The sequence below is a fragment of the Colobus angolensis genome, unplaced genomic scaffold (assembly GCF_000951035.1).
Source record: "Colobus angolensis palliatus isolate OR3802 unplaced genomic scaffold, Cang.pa_1.0 Scaffold123, whole genome shotgun sequence".
Classification (NCBI taxonomy): domain Eukaryota; kingdom Metazoa; phylum Chordata; class Mammalia; order Primates; family Cercopithecidae; genus Colobus; species Colobus angolensis.
In genome coordinates, this window is record NW_012113475.1 from 6240134 (window position 1) to 6263643 (window position 23510).

Below are 23510 nucleotides of genomic sequence, written 5' to 3' on the forward strand. Positions count from 1 at the left end.
TAACCAAAGTATGTGTATATAACAACATTATATGTATTGATATGCACTAATACTGCTACTCCTAATTTTTAGTTTATTATAAAAGTAAAATATTTTCATAGAAAATTTGGAAAGTATAAAAAGCAAATAGAAGTATAATAAAATGACAGCAAGTTTCACCACCTACAGGACAACTATTGATAACATTTATAGTTGCATTTTTCCATGAATTTTAAAATGTAAGCATTAATGAGTAAAATAATATTTAACTGAAAATGGTTATATTTTGTTATTCATACCTAGCAAAACTCCTGTTATTTTGTTCATACTTTTAAATTCTGAGAAGAAGCAGGCATCAAACTTTGGCTAGAGTATTGCTTAGAAAACATTTTGTCATGTGGAATAATCAGATCGTGAAAATATTTAGATTCCAGTTTCATATCCCATAGTTTAAAAAATTGTCTTGCTTATTTTCTTCATCTGTTAACCTTTTCACAGTTGAGAGAAAGTGGCTTTGAGAATATTCCCAGAATTAATTTTATGAAATTAAATGTTAATAGGTATGTGCATATTGCACAGACTGGCAGAATGTGCTATGATGTGTAAATTAAATATTATCAGTGGGATAGTCTAGTTTTAGTATATGTTATTGATCCACAATCATTCTTTCATAGTACTCCTTATTTTAGAAACAATTCTATGCTTTAATCAGATTTTTAATGCATTGATTCATCACTCTTAGGACTATATCCCTTACATTTTGGCTAGGAATGACATGCCTTAATGCATTCCACTATGACTATAAATGTGGGTACCTTCCAACCAAAATATTGGTTTCCTTGCTTTCCCAGAGTATATAAATGGATTTTAAAACCAAAAATAGTAGAGGTACTATTTTTCAGGTGGAGAGATTTTCTTGTAAATAAAGCATGTTAAGATTAAGTTTCTCTAAGGATCTTTCTAATCCAAAATGCCACTTTCTTTAAGACCTCATTTGTACGTTTGCCTTGTTAATGATTATGTCCTCATAGCTCTACTATTGATGGAAAGATTCACGGAAAAGCTTCAGAAATTCTAAACCCAGACATGAGAAAGACTATCTAATGAATCAGCAGAGATTAGATCAGTAGTTCAGGACCAAATACCAAATTAAGATTTAAAAGCCAAGTAATGGCTGGGCGTGTGGTAGCTCACGCCTTTAATCCCAGCACTTTGGGAGGGTGAGGCAGGCAGATCACAAGGTCAAGAGATCAAGACCATCCTGGCCAACATAGTGAAACCCTGTCTCTACTAAAAATACAAAAATTAGCTGGGCGTGGTGGCACACATCTGTAGTCACAGCTACTTGGAAGGCTTAGGCAGGAGAATTGCTTGAACCCGGGAGGTGGAGGTTGCAGTGAGCTGAGATCTGCCACTGCACTCCAGTCTGGCGGCGGATTGAGACTGTCTCAAAAAAACAAATTTGCGATTCAGAATATTCACAGTCGGTACTAGCTCTTTTATTGGTTAGAAAGTTGATGATGCAAAAAAAGAGAAGACATTTATTTCAAGATTTTAAATGATGGTGGCTTATACCATACCACTTTAATGAAAATGCTTCTAAAAACAATAAAGTGTTTAATTTTAAAAGTCAGCAATTTAAAAAATCCGAAAAGCAAAAATTTCAATATTTTTCCAAAAGATGAATTTGCTTTTGACATCACTTATATCTTTGGTGCATGATAGACATTAAATAAGAGTGCATAGCATTTTAGTGATTTATGCAAAGATGTTGATAATTAAAAGAATCACCCATAATGTGTTAGGGTCTTGAGAGGAAAGCAATGGTATACTCAAATGTGTTTAATTGAAAATAATTTAATAAAGGACTCTGTATAGTGGTATGGGCAGGGTGTTTTCTATTACTACCTTTTATAAGTAAGATCTTTCTAACTGAGCATTAGCACAGTGAGCATTCTCTCTCCTTTTTTTTTCACGTTTTCCTTAACTCCTTAGTAGAAATGTCGAAGGCATTATGATGAGTACATAATGCTAATGAGATAAATGAAAAGCTAATGATCTTTTCATTTGTCTCTTTTTGATATCCTAATACAGTGCTTCTCAACTCTTTTCACACCAAAGCAAACTTGGAAACTGGGGAAATGGATGAGGCTTCCAATTCCAGTCTGCCCCACCTCCCAGGTTGAGAAGATTAATTTCTTGGCACAACCAACTAATTGGGAAATTCTGCTCCAGGTCCATTTCTTACTTTAACATTCTTAAAATACAGTAGTCCCCCCTTATCCGTGTTTTTACTTTCTGCAGTTTCAGTTACTCATAGTCAACTGCAGTCCAAAAATATTCAATGGAAAAATTCCATTAGAAAAATTCATGTTTTAAATTGCATGCTGTTCTGCGTAGTGTGATGAAATCTCACACCGTCCTGCTCCATCCCACCCAGGACATGAATCATTCCTTTGTCCAGCATATTCATGCTGCATAGACTACCCACCCTGTTAGTCACTTAGCAGCCATCTTGGTTATTAGTTCTACTGTCCCTGTATGGCAGTGCTTATGTTCAAGTAATCCTTATTTTACTTCACAGTGGCCCCAAAGCATAAGAGTAGTGATGCTGGCATTTCAGACATACCAAAGAGAAACCATAAATCACTTTCTTCAGGTGAAAAGGTGAAAGTTCCCGACTTAATAAGGAAATAAAAAAATTGCATGCTGATGTTACTAAGACGCATAAAATTATGAAGGAAAAGGAAATTCATGCATAGTATATGTAGGGTTAGGTACTATGCTGGTTTTACGCGTCTACTGGGGGTCTTGAAATGTGTCTTCTGAAGATAAGGGAGGGGTTACTGTAATGTCTTCATATAACAGATTTTTACAAATATTGACACGCATGTTAGTTTCCATCTCATCTTCGAAATTACTCCCACATATTCTCTATCCTCTCAACCACTCACCAGACTTCTCAGTGAACTGACTTTATTTGAGTAAAACATCTTATGAGGAATATTCCTTTACTTCTGAAATCTCAAGTTTGGGACTCTCTGATACCTTTTTTCAGTGTCCACCCTATCTATCCTTCTTTATTTATACCCCTCACTAACCAACCAATTGCCTTTTTTTCTTCTTACTAGAAACTGCCAGTAAAATGCATAGTTCCTTGCTCCTCTTCATTCAGTCAGTATCAGTTATGAATACCACCAACCAAACTGAGACTTAAATCCCTGAGGCTAGTTTAAACTTTGCCTTCTTCCTCAATTACACATTTACTCAGTTACCCTAGGCTTCATGGATCTGCTCTTACAGTCTTTCTCATCCATTATTCCTTTCCACTCTCTCCATGCCTGATTTAGTTCTGCCCTTCTCCCAGGATTCTTTAGTAAACTTTAGAATGACACTGTGCCTTCTATCTTTTCTCCCTAAATTACAAAATGTGTCTTTAGTTATTAGAATAGTTAATGCTTCCTTTCCATTCCAGATTTTAAACTTTAAATGCTCATGAGTGGTTTATTTACCTTCCAGGATTAGGACTTAAAAGATAAATTGACTCAGTAATATAGGAACTTTAAAAAGACTGGCACTTTATAGTTTATTGGGTGCAACTGTAAAAACTTGTCACAGCCATGCCATGTTGCAATTAAGTTTCTGTTATTTTTGAAGTGCTACAAGAGGTTCTGAGTCATAGATTGGATAATAAAATGTTAGAGAAAACATTTATGTGCTTAAGTAAATACTGTGTTTAGAGGGAACATTCTTAAAAACTCGTCTTGCTAAATAAGTTAATCTTTTGATCTCCTCCCACGTCCCCCCCCCCCAGATTTTATTTTCCTGGTTATGATAAAATGAAACTTTTCATATGGTTTCCTTTGTGTTCAGTGCCTCATTACTTAGCTCTGTAGCGTTAATGAGGCCAAGGACATTGGTTTGATTTCCCAATGAACCAGTAACTTCTGATCGTCTGTAGTTACAGGCTGTCCTTCAAACATGGCCTACCATTTCATAAATGTTAGTTATGAAGGAAACAGACAAGGGGAGTCAGAATGGCCCCGTGGCAATTCGTTATAAAACAAGTTAAGGCACATGCCCTCCTGGAAGTGGCTCAGGAGTTTCATCTTCCTTTATATACAACTTACTCAGCAGTTATTTTATTTCCATAATTTGCTATGGCTTACTCCTCTATGGCCCTCAGCAGTGTTAGTTTCGAAAACATTCCATCTTCCCCAGGTCTTTGAGCTGGATGGCTTACTGAATTTACCAAGAGACAGTGTGTTGCGATGAAAATAACATGGTTTTTGGAATCAGACCTTTTGCTCTACTACCATCACTGATTAGTTGTGTGCCCTTGGTTAAATTTCTTAATCTCCAAGTTTCTATTTCTTCCTTTGAAAAAACATCTACTTTATATGGTTGTAAGAATTAAGTAGAATAATGTACATAGGGCACTAAGAACATAGTACTTGCATAATGAATGTCAAAGTTCTCTACTTGTTTTTTATGATACATTCATAAATCTAATGAATTGGTTAGGGAAGTTTTCATATGGCTACCATTTATTTAATCCTTACTTGGTGCCAAGCATGCCGTGCAGTGTTTTATATATATTATCTCTATTCCTCATGATAATCTCACAAGGTTATTTACAATTATCGTTTCTTTTAAGATGAGGAAACTGAGATAAGTTGCTGCCATCTGTAATGCATGGTTCTTACCTGAGCACAGTTCACAGTAAACCGGAGACATAGCACTATCTCTAGGGAAGTAGTTTTTAAGCATTGCAGTTCAATAATTACCTGGAGGTGGGGAGGGAGTGTTTGTTAAAAAGATTCCAAGGGCCCACCTACAAGGATTCTGAGTCCAGAGGGGACCCAGGAAAACGCAATTTTAACCAGCTGTCCATGTCATTTTTATGCAGTCGGTCCTTTGGAGGACACTTGGATAAATATCAGTCTACGAAAGACACCTTAATTTGGTTAATTTACTCTATAGCCCAGGATTTAAACTGCAGTAGTAGGAGGAGTTTCAGAGACAGGCTAGCAATTGTGGGGTAAAGTGGAATTTGCATAAGTAAGCAACAGTCTGCCCATTCTCAACTCTTCCTCATCACCTCAAGAGGCTTTTTCTCCAGTGATAACTCCACAGGCTATCTGCAGTTGATGTATTTAAATTAATCTTTTTTGATCCAAGCTCAATTTAACTGTATCAACAGCAAATAGAAGAGGAGGGGCAGAGGTGGGACTCCTAGAGGTTAACTCGAGCCATGGCCCTGTGGAACTGGCGCAATCTGTAATTGCTTGCAACCTAAATTTTATTATCTATAAATGAGGATGGCATTCATTTTATAAAGTTATTATAAGGACTATCACACTTCATAGCACATGGTAGGTATTTGTAAATGGTAGCTATTGGTATTTTTTTTTATTTTTGGGTGAGATGTCAAACATGATAACATATATTAGACTCTCTAAATCAGCTCTCACACTAGGAAATACTTTCCCCCAAAGCCATCTTTTGAAAAATGTGGTGAAAGCTATGAACTGGTGCTGTCCAATGAAAATATAATGTGAAGCACATATGTAATTTTACTTATTTTATTTTATTTTTTAGAGACAGGATCTTGCTTTGTCACCTAGGCTGGAGTGCAAAGGCAAGATCATAGTTCATTGCAGCCTTGAACTTCTGGGCTCAGCAATACGAATAGCTGGGACCTGGGACTACAGGCGTATGCCCAGCTAATTTTTTGAATTTTTTGTAGAGATGGGTCTTGCTATGTTGCCCAGGGTAACCTCAAACTCCTGCCCTCAAGCCATCCTCTCACCTCAGCCTCCCAAAGTGCTGGGATTATAGGTGTCAGCCACTGCACCCTGCTCACATAAGTAATTTTAAATTATCTAGTAGCCACTTTTTTTAAAAAAAAAAGGTGAAATTAATTTTTATCAAATCTTATTATTATTCCTTTTTTTTGTTTTGATGCAGGGTCTTGCTCTGTCGCCCAGGCTGGAGTGCGTTGGCACAGTCTCAGCTCACTGCAACCTCCACCTCCCAGGTTCAAGTGATTCTCCTGCCTCAGCCTCCCAAGTAGCTGGGATAACAGGCATGCACCACCGCCCAGCTAATTTTTGTGTTTTTAGTAGAGACAGGGTTTCGCCATGTTGGTCAGGCTGATCTCGAACTACTGCCCTCAGCTGACCCACCCGCTTCAGCCTCACAAAGTGCTGGGATTATAGGCGTGAGCCACCCAGCCAGGTCATAATCATGTATCATTTAACCAAACATAAAATATGATGATTTCAGCATATAATCAATATAAAAATTATTGAGGCATTTTACATTTTTTTCATACCAAGTCTTCGAAATCCAGTGCGCATTTTATACTTCCAATGCATTTCAATTTGGGCATTACATTTTCAACGGTAAAGTGAAATGTAGTCCTACATTTCACATCACTTTAGTCCTTAAACGTAGTGCTTAAAAGAAATGTTAACGGCCTGGAGCGGTGGCTTACGCCCGTAATCCCAGCACTTTGGGGGGCCGAGGCAGGTTGGTCGCGTGAGGTCAGGAGTTAGAGATCAGGCTGGCCAACATGGTGAAACCCTATCTTTACTAAAAATACAAAAAATTGGCCGGGCTTGGTGGCGCAAGCCTGTAATCCCAGCTACTCAGGAGGCTGAGGCAGGGGAATCGCTTGAACCCGGGAGGTGGAGGTTGCACTGGGCCGAGATCGCACCACTGACTCCAGCCTGGGAGACAGAGCAAGACTCCGTCTCAAAAAAAAAAAAAGTAAAGAAATGTTACCTTGCTTCAGCTGTAAATGTTAAATTACTTAAAATTACGTAAAACAAAAAAATTAATGGTCTCAGTTACGGTAGCTACATTTCAACTGTTCGATAGCCGCATGTGGCCAGTGGCTACCTTTAGGGAAAGAGCAGCTTTGGATCTTCACCTTTAGAATTTTGCTTGCACTTCCGGAGGCCCGGGGGCTCACATACCTCATTAAATTCATCTTTGCTTTATATGCTCCTTGGTTAGGAATTGTCCTTTTCACGTTTTATAAGCCAATTCACAGTGTAAAAGTCCAGTTACTTTCCGTATGTTCACTGAACATTATTCAAGTTTTCTTATGAATGAATTCCTCAGGCGTATCAAGCAACCCTATAGAAGGCTGGAAGGTGGACTATTGATTTGGATTTAGAAAAATAAACTGAAGATTCAGTGGCTGAATCACTTTTGGCCGCTGTTATCCCTGTCTTCTGTAATTCTGTTTTCTGGTGTGATGGACAGGGTTAACTTCCATCTGTTAGGGTTATCGGTTTTCACCTTCCTGACAGGTAAACTTCTGGGTCTGCACTTTTCAGAGCATGTAAAGCTCTTTCAAAAATAAATAAATAAATAAATAAATAAATAAACGCAGGCAGTAACCGCTGAACTTGTATAGATAGAGATTTATCCAAAGTCCCCTTCTATTTTTAGGCAGAACAACTGCTTGCCAATTCAAATTTCTGGAGAGAAAAATGCACCCACTACAAAACGGACGCGCGGAGCGTTAGACCTTTGCCAGGTGGCGCTCAAAATCCGCTAAGACTACTCCCACCGAAACTCGGTAGCGCAATTGTCTTTCCGCAGCTGCTTCAGCCAGCCCCAGCAAGCCTGTGCGCCCGGCTCCGCCGCCGCCTTCCCCGCCCTCGCGCGGCTCTGCTAGGACTGGCCCAGAGGCGTGGCCGGGAGCGGAGGGGCGTGTCCCAGGCCGGGGGTGGGGCGAGGGAGAGCCAGGAGGCGGAAGTTCCCGCGGGCGGTGGGGACAGCCCCCGCACCGCGAGTCACTTGTCAGCCCTTGTCTGAGGCGGAGGCAGCTCCGCGCCGGACCCGAGGTGAGTGGCGGCCGGCCGGCGATGAGCCTCTCGGATCTCCGGAGGGAAGAGGGAATGAACCGGCCTCTGTGCGCGGAGCGCGAGGAGGGAAGCCCGGTTGGGGACGAGGAGGGAGCGCTCCTTGCGCAGGGATGACTCCTCAGGTGCTTTCTGGGCGCGGAGCGGCTGAGGTGGGAGAGCAGCTTGGGAAAAGGAGCGCCCGGGAAAGGGCAGCGCTGGAATCCGCGTGAGGCCGGAGGGCGAGCCCTGGGGTCCCCGCAGCCCGGGCCGACCGGGACCAGCGTAGCGGAGACGGGGACGCGGGAGGGCGCCCGGAGGTAGTGAGGGCCGGCGAGGACTGGCTCCCGGGCACTGCCGCTCCCACCCACCCGGCTGCCGGCGTCGCCGGGCACCACCGTGGCGTCTGGGTGCCCCGTCCTGCGCCAGGCTCTTGGACGGTAGGAAGCGGGACTCAACAGAAAAGGCGCGTTAGTTTTTCTTTGCTCTCAGGCTACTGAGAAGCATTTATTTCTCTCCCAGATATTTACAGTTTTGTGTAACCTGTTTGGAGAAAACTTCTGCGCGTCCAGAAATAAAGCTTGTTTAAGAAACACATCTGTCATGAACACGAGTTTTGTTAACACTTGAGTACTTGTTGGGGCTTTTGTAAGACTGTGCCTTCAGTGCGTTTGACAATAAGTGGAAAAAGGAAGGGCGTGTGGACAGGGCAGAGCTTGGAAAGAAAATTCGTGGCGGCGCTGGGCAGGGCAGATTTAGGGTGTGATCGCCAGATCCTATCCCAAGTCCGCCTTCCTGACGGGGAGGACGTCTGAACCCGCCTGCCACGGAAACGGCCCGTTCGGTAGCCTTATTTGGCAAACAAGGCTAGGCGTGAATCGCTCCTGGAAAACTGTCCTGTCGGCTGCTTTCATCCTGTGCCTGTGGCTTTAGTTCTTCAGCTCTACCTACATTCACTCTCCATTGCGGGGAAAGAGAATCTCAAGATATTTCTCTTTAATTTCAGGCCTTTTTTTGGTCACTCTCTGTAGTTCATCTTGAGTTCTCCTTTCCCCCGCTCAGTAAAGAAGCTGAGATACAAGTATGGGAAATACCAAGCTTCCTTCCCTAGTACTAGAGCAAAGACATTGTTTAGATTTTCCCTAAAATAAAATCCATAACTATACAGAAATTCCAACCTTTTCTACGTGTTTGAAAGAGTATGCTGCTATTTCCTGCCTGCTTGGTATTTGAGGAAGGGCCTGGGCACTAATAACCAGATGGAGGAGTCTTGGAAAGGCCAATAAAAATATTGCCATTGCTTGGGGCACAGACTGTTTTAAGCCAAATGAATTCCAAATGAAGCTAGCAGAAGAAGAATCTAGAAATGAACGAACTAAAATGACTAAAGTGACTAAAAATGAAATGACACTGGTTTTGTAGTGTGGCTGTGACCTTGCCAGTGCTAGGAATTTTAATAACAAATAAGAGAAGTTAGGACGGGAATTCCCAAGTAAAGGGAAGTTGCATGTACGTGGGTTGATAATCCAAATGAAATACATTTTCTTGTAGGGAAGAATGGGGTCAGAGGAAGTTGAACCTAACTTTCATATTCTTCCCCAGACACAAGTTAAAGGTTAATAAAGGAGGGCAGGCTGGCTGTGAAATACCAGTTGGTTTTATACGCTTCTGATTTGTATTGTGTCAATATCAGGACAGTCCTTCTATTAGTTTTCTGAAAATCTTCTCTTTTTATAGCGGGAAAGCAATTGAATGATGTGTGGCTCATTATTAGCTTCCCACTAGTAGTTTTTCACCTATATATACAGTTTGACTTCCGGTTTGGCCTTTGGATCTTTTTTAGTGCTCTGTGCCTGTTACTTCAATGCTTAAGTAATGTGTTATTGCCTTGTAGTTCAGTATACTACCACGCCAGTAGAAAAGCTTTTTCGGTTTCTGATACAATTTTCTGTAATTTTTATTTTCCCTGACATAATTTTTCTTTAAAAACCAGGTTTATTTGAAAGATTTGCCCCATTTTCCCTTTGTGAGAAGAAGGAATGTTTGCTTTAAATATACCTATGGCTCAAATATCTACGTCTGCGACTATGAATTTGGGGTGATGGGCTAGAAATTTGAATGGGTTAAAAAAATTTTAAGACAGGTAATATTAGGTGGTGATTTGGTTGAATAGCTTAGATTTTTCCAAGGAAGGATGTTCTTAAAATTCTAAAATTACATATCTTTTATGTTTTTAATACTTCTTAGAATTATTGTTTCTTAGTATTCCATTAAAACAAAATAAAACTTCATTCCTCTCTCTCCTGCCGTTATAACAACCAATAGGAAACTCGAAGTTTTTTTTTTTTTTTTGCTTTTTAAAAATTATATGAAAGTGCTACTAGGAGAGTCATCACCACACACAGCAAAATAGGCAAAAGAAAGCACCGAAGCACTGGTTCTTTTCTGAACTGCCAATTCCATTTGAATGCATTAAGGTTAACCCTGCACTTCTGCCGTATTTAGTCATAATCTTATTCACTGAGTAGCAAATGCTTACTCTCTGCCTGGTGAGGTATGTGTATAAAACAAAAAGCAGATTGTGACTGACATATCACTGTACTAGAGTATTGCCTATCATTGACTATCTGAAGGAAAAGTAGATATCACTTTAAGTGTGGAAAATACCATGTACCTATAGGAGGAAATACAAGTTGTAGTACTTGATTGGAGAGAATAGTTTTGTGCATTGAAAAACAGCTTCTCATTGTAAATAATTTAGTATTTGGAAAGCGTGAATGGGAGCCTACTGGTTTGCAGTCTCTTTCACATATTGGAGTAACTTAGAATTTAAGTAAGTGCGGTTGAAAGACTCTTGTCAATTGCAGACACAAGAATACATGAAGTGGAGGGAGGGAGAAAATCATTTTGAATTCAACCTGAAATAAAATCTTGCTACATTAGTGAAGTATTGTAAAGTACTTTGAGTTAAAGTTTGCAGGCAAGAAACTGCAAAATTGGATTGTAGCAAGTTGTGAAACAGGTTAAGTATCTAGAAATGTATTCTGATACGGAATTTTTAGACCATGGAAATTGCCATGAGTGTAGAAATTTTATATTAGCTCACAGATTGCTGTTCTTAAACTGAAATTAATGAAGAACTTAATTGAGACTTATTTTCTATATCCTCTCAGCCCCCCAGCAAAATACTAAACATAATTTATGTTCTGGGGTTTCAGGTAAATATTTTTGCTGATCATCTGATTTTCTTTCACAGCACATTTCATTTTCTGTCATTGGACTTTAAGCCATTAGAACCATGAGCAACTACAGTGTGTCACTGGTTGGCCCAGCTCCTTGGGGTTTCCGGCTGCAAGGCGGCAAGGATTTCAACATGCCTCTGACAATCTCTAGTGTAAGTAAACTTTACAGATTTTATTATAGATGTTCATTCAGTGCTTAGTCCTCGGGCTGAGTTGTTTAATTCTCCGTTGACCTGTACTCTACTTACTGTCATTGTTCCTGGGATGTGACCTTGGCAAATTTGGTTATCTATAATAAAGGATGAGGGGAGTGGATTTAGCAAGGATAACTGATTTCAATTTAACTTCTTTTCTGTTTTCCCCCATGTTATCAATAATACAATGGAAAAAGCATTTTACTAAGAACAGACTGTACATTTTTGAGCTGTCCCTAATTTGGGGAATTCTCTGAATCTTAGTTTTTTCAAATATAATTTTCGAAGGTCGTGCTATGGGATTTTAATAATCTCTTTCAGTTCCAAAAGCTGTTTATTAAAAACTGTTGATCAAAATTGAATAAAATGATTGTTTTGGAATTATTTCCTCAGCTCACTTTCTTGTGGAGGTGATAGCCAATGGTAAGATGGCCAGAAGCTACTTACCCTTGAAGAGGAAATGAAGGACTTAGAGCTCCAACTAGATAGTCAGCCTATGAATAATTGAGATTTGTCTTTTTACCTCATGGATTTAGTTTGAATGTATTCTGTGTATATATTTTAAGGATGTGTTTTCATGATGATGATGATGATAGCACTAATGAGAGGAGTAATTACAGCTTCTATTTATTGAGACTTGACTGTATGTCAGGTACTGTTTCACTTTCATCACCAGTAGGTAATTATTACTATTAATTACTTATATAAGTTTCTAAAAGGTTTGTTTTTGCATATTCACATAAATATGAATTTCCATTCTTCTTTTACTCAAATGGTAGCATATTATACACACTGTTGTTTTTGTTTTTTTTTTTTTGAGATGAAGTTTTGCTGTGTTGCCCAGGCTGGAGTGCAATGACTTAATCTCAGGTCACCACAACCTCCACCTCCCGGGTTCAAGCAATTCTCCTGCCTCAGCATCCTGAGTAGCTGGGATTACAGGCATGTGCCACCACGCCTGGCTAATTTTGTATTTTTGATAGAGACGAGGTTTCTCTATGTTGGTCAGGGTGGTCTCGAACTCCTGACCTTAGGTAATCTGCCCACCTCAGCCTCCCGAAGTGCTAAGATTATAGGCGTGAGCCACCACACCTGGCCCACACTGTTTTATACTTTGGTTTTTTTGCAATAATTTACCCTGGAGATCATTCTCTATTAATATATAAGGAGGTGTGTGTGTTTTTTTTAAACGATTGTATACTTTTCTTTTATAGGGAAAGTGACATTTAACCAATCCCCTACTGAAGAGTATTTATGTCATTTCCATATTACTGTTACAGTGGTGCAGTGAATACCAAATATAAGTACATACATATATATGTGAATATATGTATCTATATCATTTTGAAAGGTTGTACCAATTTACACTTTTGTGCAATGCATGAAAATACTATTTTCGTGCCAGTCTTACCAACAAACTTTTGGATTTTTATCAAGTGTTATGAATGCATCATCTCATTTAATTATCATACCAACCTACAAAATAGTGATATTATTCCCATTGTATATAACTGTGCTGTGAGCTCACATGGCTGGTATGGAAGAGCTGGCTTTCCAGCAGTTATGCTGTGCTGCCTCTTTAATAATTCACTTTACCTTAAATTTAGTTAGGTTGTTTCTTTAATCAGATATTTAGAAGATTGTCATTTTGGTTAATAGTATACATGTATGTATAAATACATATACACACACATACTTCTGCATCTTATATGTGTATCCAACTTCATTTTGAAAGATTAAAAATAAGTTTTTAATGCCTAACTATCCTCATTAAAATACTGCAGATCCCATTTTACTAATGGGGTTTCCTTTGTTTCTTGGCTGTGGATTTTTTTAAAGGTATCTTTAATTTATCATCAATTTCTGCCTTGATTTCAGTTAATTAGATTTTATAAGGAAATATGTATATGTAATCCAGCCTGCAAGTTTTAACACCTTTCATGGTTGGATGAAATTTTAAATGTAAAGCATCCATGTGAAAATGTGTCATGTGATTTATTCCTGTTTGAATGAGTTGGTATTTTATTTCTTCTACTGATGATCTATTATGGGACCAGAAGCAATCTTTGAGTATTATTGGTTTTTATGTTTTGTTAGCATTTTTATGTTTTAAATATTCTACTTTAGTTATCTAAATAGAGTTATTATTTAGTTCAAATGCTTACTTTTTTGCTGAAAAAAAGTTCAGAAACAAATTGACACCTAAATGAGCCAAACTTAATTACCACTTTGTTGTGTGGTAATAGAAATGCAAATAGAGTATGTATGTGAATTTCGTGGTACCGTGCCTTTAAAAAAGTTTCATGTGCTTCAGTTTCCTGGCAGACAGTTTGAGGTACTAGCTCCATGTTGTGATGCTGATACAACAGAACACTGTGTACATACATACGTGCCCTCCCCTGGCACAGAAGAAATGCTTTCCTTGTGTAGACAGAGTGCTAATTAAAGGATTTTGAACATACTGATTAAAAGAGACTATGGTAACAAAGCTGCTGAGTTATTTCTGTTCTCTTACAAAAGTCTCTGCCATCTACTGTGACCTTTTTGGGCCTTGTGCAGTGGGGCATGCAATTCATTCTGGACTGGAGAGGATTGGAAGGGGAGGGGGAGGAGAGAAGGGAATGTTGGCTCAATTGGGCTGCTAGGCTCTTGGCCTTTCATTGTAGTTATTTTTAACCCCTTGTGTGGTTTAAATATGCCTGTAACATTGCCTGATAAAGGTTTGTGTTTAATAACTAATTTATATTGTGGTAAGATTGTTAATGTTATAAATTTTTAACTTACTCTCATCTTAATTAGTTCTTTGGTTATACTTTTTCTGCCTTAATTATGTAAAATTACTGGGATATTACTGGTCATTGGGTTCTTTAATTAATAGTATCAAGAAACAATTAAAACCGGAAAGTGTGCTTAAAACATGTAATTTAATGATTCACTTACTTTAATAATGCATATGAAATTCCTAGCAAGGTCTGGCAGTCTCTCAATTATCTTTTATAATAATATTATAAACTTTACAAAGAAAGCTATTTAGAGACTTGAAACATTGAATATTTAACCCCCATAGTTGTAGGGAACATAGCAATTATGTTTTTTTTTTAACTTACTGTCCATTAAAATTAAGAAAGGAAAAAAAAATTAGAAGTTTGTACTTAGCTGGGAATCTGCATCTTTAGAGTTCAAAACTACAATTTTTCCTCTGATTAGGTATTATTATGTTGAACTCCAAAGGGTCATTTACATTCCTTTATAACATTGGAGCTCTGGTGTATGGAATTGTGTTTTGAGATAAATAAGCCACTAGCAGGGACTTGAACATTCCATTTTCTTTAAATTTTGTTGTATCAGCATGTGAATATGCTGAATACAACTTGTATCCTAAAACATACGAGCTATAACATTTTCACGTTGTACTCAAATTTCTTCATCATCTGTATTGTATGAATTTTGTGTACTGTTTTGTGGGTGGATTTCTAAGATAAGATTGGCAGTTCCTACTAGCTTTTTAAAAAGATCCTCAGGTTGCTGTAGCTGGATGATCACATGTCATTTAATTTCCGATCCTTAAAATGGAGTGCTGGCTACATAAGTTTGCAGGCTGTCTTTTTATGACCCTGTGTTTATGGAATTGCCCTGAAGCCATGGAATGTGAGGATGGGTTTCATTGTAACAGTGTGGGTTTGTTGGGTTTTGCCAGTGTATTTTATAACAAGAAATAGGAGACTTGTTGGATAATTCAAGGCTATATTTTGGCCAGTTGATACTCTTCATGATGAAATTATAAGAAAGATTATGTATTTGTGAGTAACATCTTTTAAGTTGTTATATCCTAAAGTTGAAATACTCTTCTGTGTGTTACTTTCTCATTTTGTTTGGGCTCTTTTCTTCACTGTCAATATTTGGATTACCTGAAGATGGTCTCCCAATTCTCTGTAAACGCATTTAAGATGTTTCTTTAAGAGATAAGAATTAGGTCAAACTTTTTAACATCTAAATAACAATGACTTTGATTCTCAAGAGTTAGGGGAGGATAAATTGTTATAAGCTTGGACAGAATTCTAATTGGATTTGAAAAGCAGAAGAAACTTATCATTGCTTGGATTATGGAGCCCTGTTTGGGAGTCTAACACAGAACAAAGAAAGAATTGTGAAACACTTTGCTGTGAATTCATTGATTCAGTAGTTATAGTAATACTTCCTAGAAGCCACTGAAGAAGATACAAAGTGGGGAGTACAAAGGTTGGATGGAAAATAAATAAGCACAGTGCTATAGAACTAGACAGTGTCGTAAGACCTGTCACAAGTCAATATTCTATGAAATGACAGATTCTGATAAGTGTTTCTCAGTTTCAGTGGATGTAAATCTATTGTTCGTGGGGGTTGGATTCCTTTAGGAGCAATTAATTGAACTGATGCTCAAAGGATGAAATTTAAACACCTCAAAGTCAGCATTTCTCCGTGTTGTCCAGTGCATAGTGAAGATGAAGACTTTTCTTGCCATCACTTGATTCCAAATAAAGCTGTGAATATAGTTGAGTGATTCTCCAGACCTGCCAGCTGCAGAGTTTCCCTCCTAGAGGAAGACAGAAAGACTTTGAGTCCTTTCAAGCTGAAATGAGAGAGCCATCCTACCTTGAATAAATGGGCTCATTGTTAATTTTAAGCTCGAGTATTTTCTTTTGTATTCCCTCCCAGCTACCCTGTCATTATGCCAAGTTAGAAAATTAGTTTGTATAACTATATGATGTATATTTCACATGTATGTTCACTTTGCTTTAAAAATATTAATTGCTTTTTGTGTGAGGTTCAGAGACCTGTCTTTTCCCATGTGGTAGTTTTATATGTTTTGTGGTCACAAATGCTAGGAATCTCAATATAATTCTGGATAAATTTTTCTGCTCTATGATTTGTAAAGAAATGAAAATCTTATATTTTTTAATTGAAAATTAGGAGTTTTAGAAAAAAAGGGGCTTATTTGATTTTAGTAAACGTTGGACATTTTGAAAAGTTATTAAGAGAAATGTTACTGGTAGGCAGGACTTTTGTATCTTGATGGAGGAAACCGCTGTAGGGTTAGGATAAAATAAGACTAGCAGGCGGGGCGCAGTGGCTCACACCTGTAATCTCAGCATTTGGGGAGGACAAGGTGGGAGGATTACTTGATACCAAGAGTTCAAGGTTACAGTGAGCTGTAATCATGCCATTGTACTCCAGTGTGTGCGACAGAACCAGACCCTGCCTCAAAAAAAAAAAAAAAGAAAGAAAAAAAATAGCACTTTAGACCTTGGGAAAGAACGTTTTCGTATAACCTATTCATCTACTTATGAGTTAGGTATATCTACCTACTTCAACTAAGAATAGATAGATTATAGATAAGGTACTGCTATATATTGGAATGACCTGGATTTAAATATTAGCTTGAAAATCAGTTCATTAATTTGAGCTTCTGATTTTCTTTGATGTATGGGAATGCTTTGTAAATTAAAAAGTATTATACAGGTAGATATGATTATTAATAATTTGGAGCCTAAGAGCTTTCCATTTTTTTTAGAATTTTTGAGGCAAAGAGCTTTTCTTTATGATAGTTGCTAGTCACACTACATTTGAATACACAGTTGAGCAGTGGTCTTTGTCTGTGACATCCTGTTAGCAGTAGTTCTTACCCAGATTCCCCTGTACCACAGGACCAGTTATGTCTTTTTCCCCCAGTTACAACTGTATGGAGGACAAATCAGTTATTATTAAGTTATTTCTAGAAGCAAACGTTGCTTTAGACAAGAAAGGAGTTATTACTTTGGCGTCTTATGAGAGATAATTATGTTTCAGCTTTGGTAGATGAGACTCTAGGCCTTTATCTCAGTATCTGAGATGCAAAATATATTGAGTATTTGATATAAAATTTGATAAACTAGATATTAGCATATGAAATAACAATATGTGGATCTATTTGCAAATAAATGACCTAATGGGAATGAAAAGAGAAAACACTAAGTAACTAAAGAGCAGTGACCATAGTGTCTACTGATTCTTTAGGTATTCTGTGTGTTGGGCCACTGTATAGTCTTGTTGAGAGTGCAGGTTTGGTTCCTTAATTAACAGAGAGGGAAAAATCACTTTTCTAGCATACTCTGTTTTTATTAAGAGGTTTTTTTAAAAGGTAATAAACTAAGAATGAACAAAGCAGAGAATATTGAATGAGTATTCCCTTATTCCTTCACCTTCTTTCTTATTTTTTCTTTCCCGTTGTTTAAGTATAGTTGTCTACCCTTCTGTAAATACTTAGATTTCTTTCATAGCTGATGTTGTCACCCATTTTTTATGACAATTACTAGAACAAAGTTCACCAACCTTGTTGGCATTTAGTAACTGGGCTCCCAACTGGGCTAAGCAGTTGTAGTAAATGTCCCTAATAGGTGTAAATAGAGGAGAGTAAAATGAACTGGAAAAGTTAATAGGAGGGAATGAGGAAGAAAAAGTTAGATGAGAGAAGAAAATAAAGAGGACATTTTTAAAAGTCTGCAGTGTTTCAGATTTGTTACTTAAGAAATCTTCTTGATTAAGCCTTCACAAGCTCTCTTCCCTTTTAAAGTTTCTTTACTTTTTCTTTTTCTTTCTTTCTTTTTTTTTTTTTTGAGATGTAGTCTCACTGTCGGCCAGGCTGGAGTGTAGTGGTGTGATCTTGGCTCACTGCAACCTCCGCCTCCTGGGTTCAAGCAATTCTCTGCCTCAGCCTCCTGAGTAGCTGGGATTACAGGCATTCGCCACCACACCTGGCTAATTTTTTCGTATTTTTAGTAGAGATGGGGTTTCACCATGTTGGCCAGGCTGGTCTCGAACTCCTGACCTTGTGATCCATCTGCTTCAGCCTCCCAAAATGCTGGGATTATAGGCATGAGTCACTGTGCCCGGCCTAATTTTCTTTAGGTAAGACATTCATATGGTTCGAAATTTAAAAGATACACGAGCATATGGGGGAAATGTCTCCTGGTGCCCTACTGTTCATTTCCTCTTCTTGGAAGCAACCTGTGTTAGTAGTATACTTCCAGAGATAATCTGTATAAGTATATCTCCTCCACACCCTCCTTTTAACACAAATAGTATGCTTAATAGAAATACTTATTTTTTTGGCATTTTGTTCACTGAACCCAACATCAGTAAATATAGCTTCATTCCTATTTTACTGCTACATTGTGTTTGGATTTGTCATAATTTTTTAAATCAGTTCCTATTGATAGATTTTTTTCTAGTCTTGTGCTTTCACTGACACTGAAGTGTAAGTTTTGCCCATATGTGTGTGTGTGTAAAGGTGAGGGAAGGAGGAATTTCCCTTTAGTGTGTTGCTGTAAATGTTAAATATGATGAGAAGAGTTTTGAATTACAGAAGAATTTGCAACACTTGTTATTTGAATTCTGTGAATTGTTAAGCATTTTTTTCCCCAAGGTCCAGAAATTGATTTAACAATGGCCACTGTACTTCATGATAATTGTCCTGGCTAAATTTTAATTGAAGAAAAGAGAAAGTAGTTATTGTAATGACATTAACAGTTCAATGCTGTTTACCATTGATTGGATCAGGGATTTAAGTGTTGTGATTCAGTTCCATTGAGATCTAATTAATAGTCCAGTATTTTTCAAATGATTTCTGGGATATTAACTTTTGGAAGTGGTAAAATTAAGAGATTTAGTAAGGTTGTATAACACTAGCCAGAGCAGACTATGAGTATGTTTGTTCTGAAAGTATTTTTCTTCTGAGAAAACAGTAGTGGAGGACAAATGTCCTTTAGAAAACAAATGTTTTGTCCCTTAACCAGGACCCTTTAGAAATGTTCTGGAGAAAGAAATTGTATCTAGCTAGCTAGCTAGCTATCATGTTACACATGTAATTTTCATGATTTTGGTCATTCCTTTGAAGTATCTTTATGCTACTCACTTGCAAATATCCTACAAATGGTTGTTTTGATCTTTTTAGGGTAGATGTCTCTGTTTTGTTTATCTGTACCTCTATCTATTCTGGAAGATTCTGTTTATTTGGTGTCCAGTTCTCTGAGTGATTCTTTGATATTTTAGCAGATGAAAGTGTTTCCAAAATTCTTGAATGGCTTATCCTCCTTCAGACTGGTTCCTTATCCTCAGGCTAGCATCTTGACTAGGCAATAATTTTAGAAACCGCTATTTAATATATTACTGCCTTATTTAAGAACTGTATGAGCTTCCCATTATCTTTTGAATTATTACTTAAATTTCTTTGGTTGGTTTTCAAGTTGCATATAAATGGGCCCATTTAATATAACTTGATAAGTTTATAGTCCAAAATGCCAATTTTGAACCTTGAAGTCTTTAGTCTTTTTATTCTTTTTGCATACTACTTTTGTTTATTCTTACCATCCCTAAAGCCCTATCTCTCCCTTAAGGAACACTCATGTATCCTTTGCTCTTTGAAATGTTTGACTATTCCAGTTCAATTCTGTCTCTTTTCTTTCCTGTATTAAATAATAACAATGATAATAATGAAAATATGCTAATGTTTATTGAGCTCTTGTAACTGTTTAAGTCCTGTTCTAGATGTTTTGTACATGTTCAATTATTTAATTCTCATAACAGCCCCATGGGGAAGTATGATTTTATTTTATTCTATTTTTGTTTTTTGTTTTTTTTTTTGAGATGAAGTCTCGCTCTGTCACCGAGGCTATAGTGCAGTGGCATGATCTCGGCTCACTGTAACCTCCACGTCCCGAGTTCAAGCGGTTCTCCTGCCTCAGCCTCACAAGTAGCTGGGACTACAGGCGTGTGCCACCACACCTGGCTAATTTTTGTATTTTTTTTTTAGTAGAGACGAGGTTTCACCATGTTGGCCAGGATGGTCTCAACCTCCTGACTCCCACCTCAGCTTATCAAAGTGCTGTGATTACAGGCATGAGCCACCTTGTCCAGCCAGGAAGTATGATTTTAAATCTCTGATTTAGAGATGAAGAAACTGAGGGGCAGAGAGGTTAAGTAACATGCCCAAAGTTACACAGCTAGTAATTGGTTAGGCTCAGGATTTGAAACCAGCCAAACTGAGTAGTAATAATGCATTTACCTATTATGCTCTTATTTCCGAGGAATAGATGACAGCTTTCACTAGGGATAGCCAAATTTGTGTGTGTGTGTGTGTGTCTGTCTTTTTTTATCCCCCCTTTGTTTTAGAGATGGGGTCTTGCCCTGTGGCATGGCCTGGAGTGCAGTGGCACTATCACAGCTCACTACATCCTTGACCTTCTGGGCTCAAGTGATCCTCCTACCTCTACCTCAGCCTCCCAAGTAGCTGGGACTGCAGGTGCATGCCACCATGCCTGGCTAAATTTTTAACTTTCTGTGGCGACAGGGTCTCATTATGTTGCCCAGGCCGGTCTCGAACTCCTGACCTCAAGTGATCCTCCCATCTCAGCCTCCCAAAGTGTTGGTATTATAGGCCTGAGCCACTGGGCCAGGTCTGTGTGTTTCTTAACCAGAGAATAGATCCTAGAGAATCGAAAACTTGTATGTATGGGGGTAACTGAGATTATTAACAAACAAACAAACAAAAAAAACTGGTTTCCAGACTGACGTAGTCAGAATCATCAATGAGACTTTAAAAGTGTAGATTATAGGACTTTGACCCAGACTTTGAATTTAGGATAATTAGGGATTCATTAGTTTCCACATTTTTAACTTGCTTTCTAGATGTTTCTCCTACACCAGTTGGGTTCCATTTTGTGTACTTATGTTTGAGGACCATATATAGCTTTGTTTTTGTAAAAACAAACAAAACAATTTTATTATAGAGCTTTTGTTACTTAGATCATTTCAGCAAAAAAGTTAAGGGTAAGTTGCTTGCAGTCTGAACTGGAGTTGACTAAATAATGTGACAGATCTGCTTTTCTCCAAATGCCAGCCTCTTCCTGGTTTTTCAGAGTTCAGTCACCATAGGTCAAATCTGTTTTAGAAGTAAATGGCAGTTTTAATAATAGATGACATCAGGTGTTAGTTATGTTTATGATGCTGTAAACACCTTTATGACAAATCAAAGATCTGGAGGACTTTGAAATTGGCATGCTATTTATAATATTTTAATGCTTTAACACTTAATACTGAATGTTAGATTTACCAAAGACTTACAGAGAAATCCTTGGCTATACTAGGTTTTGTTTTATACCTAATGATAAAGTAGTTACATTAAAGTTAAACAAGTTACAGCCTTTTAAGGCCATTGCCAGAGAGAGCAATTCAAATATTTGTACTCCATATTAGATTTCACAGCAGTACAGTTTAAATATAATTAATAGTTCATGTATTTTGTTAGATCATGAGCCTCTCTTATCACTCAAGAAAACCCCCGAGTCTTATTTATTTGAGATTACTTTAGAATTCCTAGTACATGTGCAGTAACTATTGATTAATGATCACAGTGGTAATAGAGGACGAATGGGAAGCTGGATTGTGGTTGCAATCAAGTTTCTTCTAGATTTGTTAATGTGCCTGATTGATAGAATTAAAGTTGTGTTTTTGTTGTTGTTGTTGTTGTTGTTTTTTTTTGGAGATGAGGTCTTGCTCTGTTGCCCAGGTTGGAGTGTGGTGGTGCAATGTTGGCTCACTGCAACCTCCGCCTCCTGGGTTCAAGCAGTTCTCTGCCTCAGCCTCCCGAGTAGCCAGGATCACAGGCACCCGCCACCACGCCTGGCTAATTTTTGTATTTTTAGTAGGGACAGAGTTTCATCATCTTGGCCACGCTGGTCTTGAACTCCTGACCTCGTGATCCACCCACCTCAGTCTCCCAAAGTGCTGAGTTTACAGACGTGAGCACTGCGCCTGGCCTGATGAAACGTTTTAATGAAATATTTTGGTTTTCCTTGCTTTCAATCCTAATCAGGATTTTAAGTTTCTAGGAAATACCCTAGAGGTTACATTATGTGATAGACCCTTACTTCCCAAGGTGGTCTTCCCATGTGTCAGCCAGGATTTGTTTTTTGTCTTTCTGACCCAACAGTTCTACTTCTGTTCTTTAGTGCCCTGCACAACAAACATGCATGTTTGCACATTACAGCCTTTCAAATAGGTGAATGAGTTATATTTCCCTTTGAGTCTTGTGGATATTCTTTAAGAAGCCATTTCTTCAAATGTTTCTCTCATGACAGGTTCCCTATCTTCACATCCTTTAGCATTTACCTTTAAAAGTAGTTTAGGTTTTAATTGTCTCTTCAAGTCAGCTCCCAGAACTGAACCTAATAACTCAGATATGTTAAGACCAATGCAAATTTTTAGTTATAAAGTAAGGAAACTGATTTTTGTATGACTCGATAAGTGGAAGTTAGAAGCTGTTCTGAGCAATGGGCTTGATGGAACTTTCACTTTTTTCCCTCTGTGCACTTTTTTTTTGGTGATGGGGTCTTGCTCTGCCACTCAGGTTGCAGTGCAGTGGCACAATCAGAGCTCCGTGCAGCCTTGAACTCTTGGTCTCAAGTGATCCTTCTGCCTTAGCCTCCCAAGTAGCTGGAGCTACAAATGCGCGCCACTGTGCGCTAATGTTTTACATTTTTTTTGTAGAAATGAGCTCTTGCTTTGTTGTCCAGGCTGGTCTCAAACACCTGGGCTCAAGTAATCCTCTGGGATTACAGGAATGAACCATGGTACCTGGCATCTGTGCACTTTTGTACTGCTTGAAATTTTCACAATTTCTATGTCTTTTGTTTAAGAGAAGACATAAAAAGAGAAAGAAAACTAAACCTAGTCTATGCTCTGTACATGTGCATATTGAGACTTGTCTGGATATAATATGGAGATTAGGAGAGCCTAAGAGAAGCAGGTGTTTTTATTTGTTTTGTTTTTAGGTATGTATGTGTGTGTGGTGTGTGTTTGGATGAGAAATCAAAGGCTCATGAGAATAAATTTAGGGAAAAGATAATTGAGGTATAGTCAAACTTAGTCCTTGTAGATTTTACTGTTATTACTTACTATCTTTTAGGAAAAGTGGGTAAATTCTCGGTATGGCAGGTTATGTCCTGTTGGTATGGTTTTCTGAATGACACATGTCAGAGCCTTAAGAAGGGGTGTTAGTCAACATGTATTTATTGATCTCTTACCATGTTCTGGGCCTTGGATATAGAGTATGCTTTTCTGTTTTCTGACAAAGGCCACATGGAACATGATATGAAATGTGGGAAGGAGACTGGGCATAGGAGAGGACATAAATGTCATCAGATCTAGGAAAGGAAAAGATG

The 23510-nt window shown here is 38.1% G+C and overlaps 1 protein-coding gene across 3 annotated transcripts in view; it reads left to right on the top strand.

Annotated features, from left to right (window-relative positions):
- The first annotated feature begins 7707 nt into the window (after positions 1-7707).
- LOC105505130 (PDZ and LIM domain protein 5) overlaps positions 7708-23510 on the top strand; it is a 128495-nt gene continuing 112692 nt past the window's right edge. For 2 of the 3 annotated variants that reach the window (XM_011932843.1, XM_011932850.1), the window contains exons 1-2: positions 7708-7841; positions 11095-11232. In XM_011932843.1, coding sequence (XP_011788233.1) covers positions 11137-11232 — 96 coding nt within the window. In that variant the 5' untranslated portion in view covers positions 7708-7841; positions 11095-11136. The remainder of the gene's footprint in view (positions 7842-11094; positions 11233-23510) is intronic. The other variant, XM_011932833.1, reaches the window with a different exon arrangement.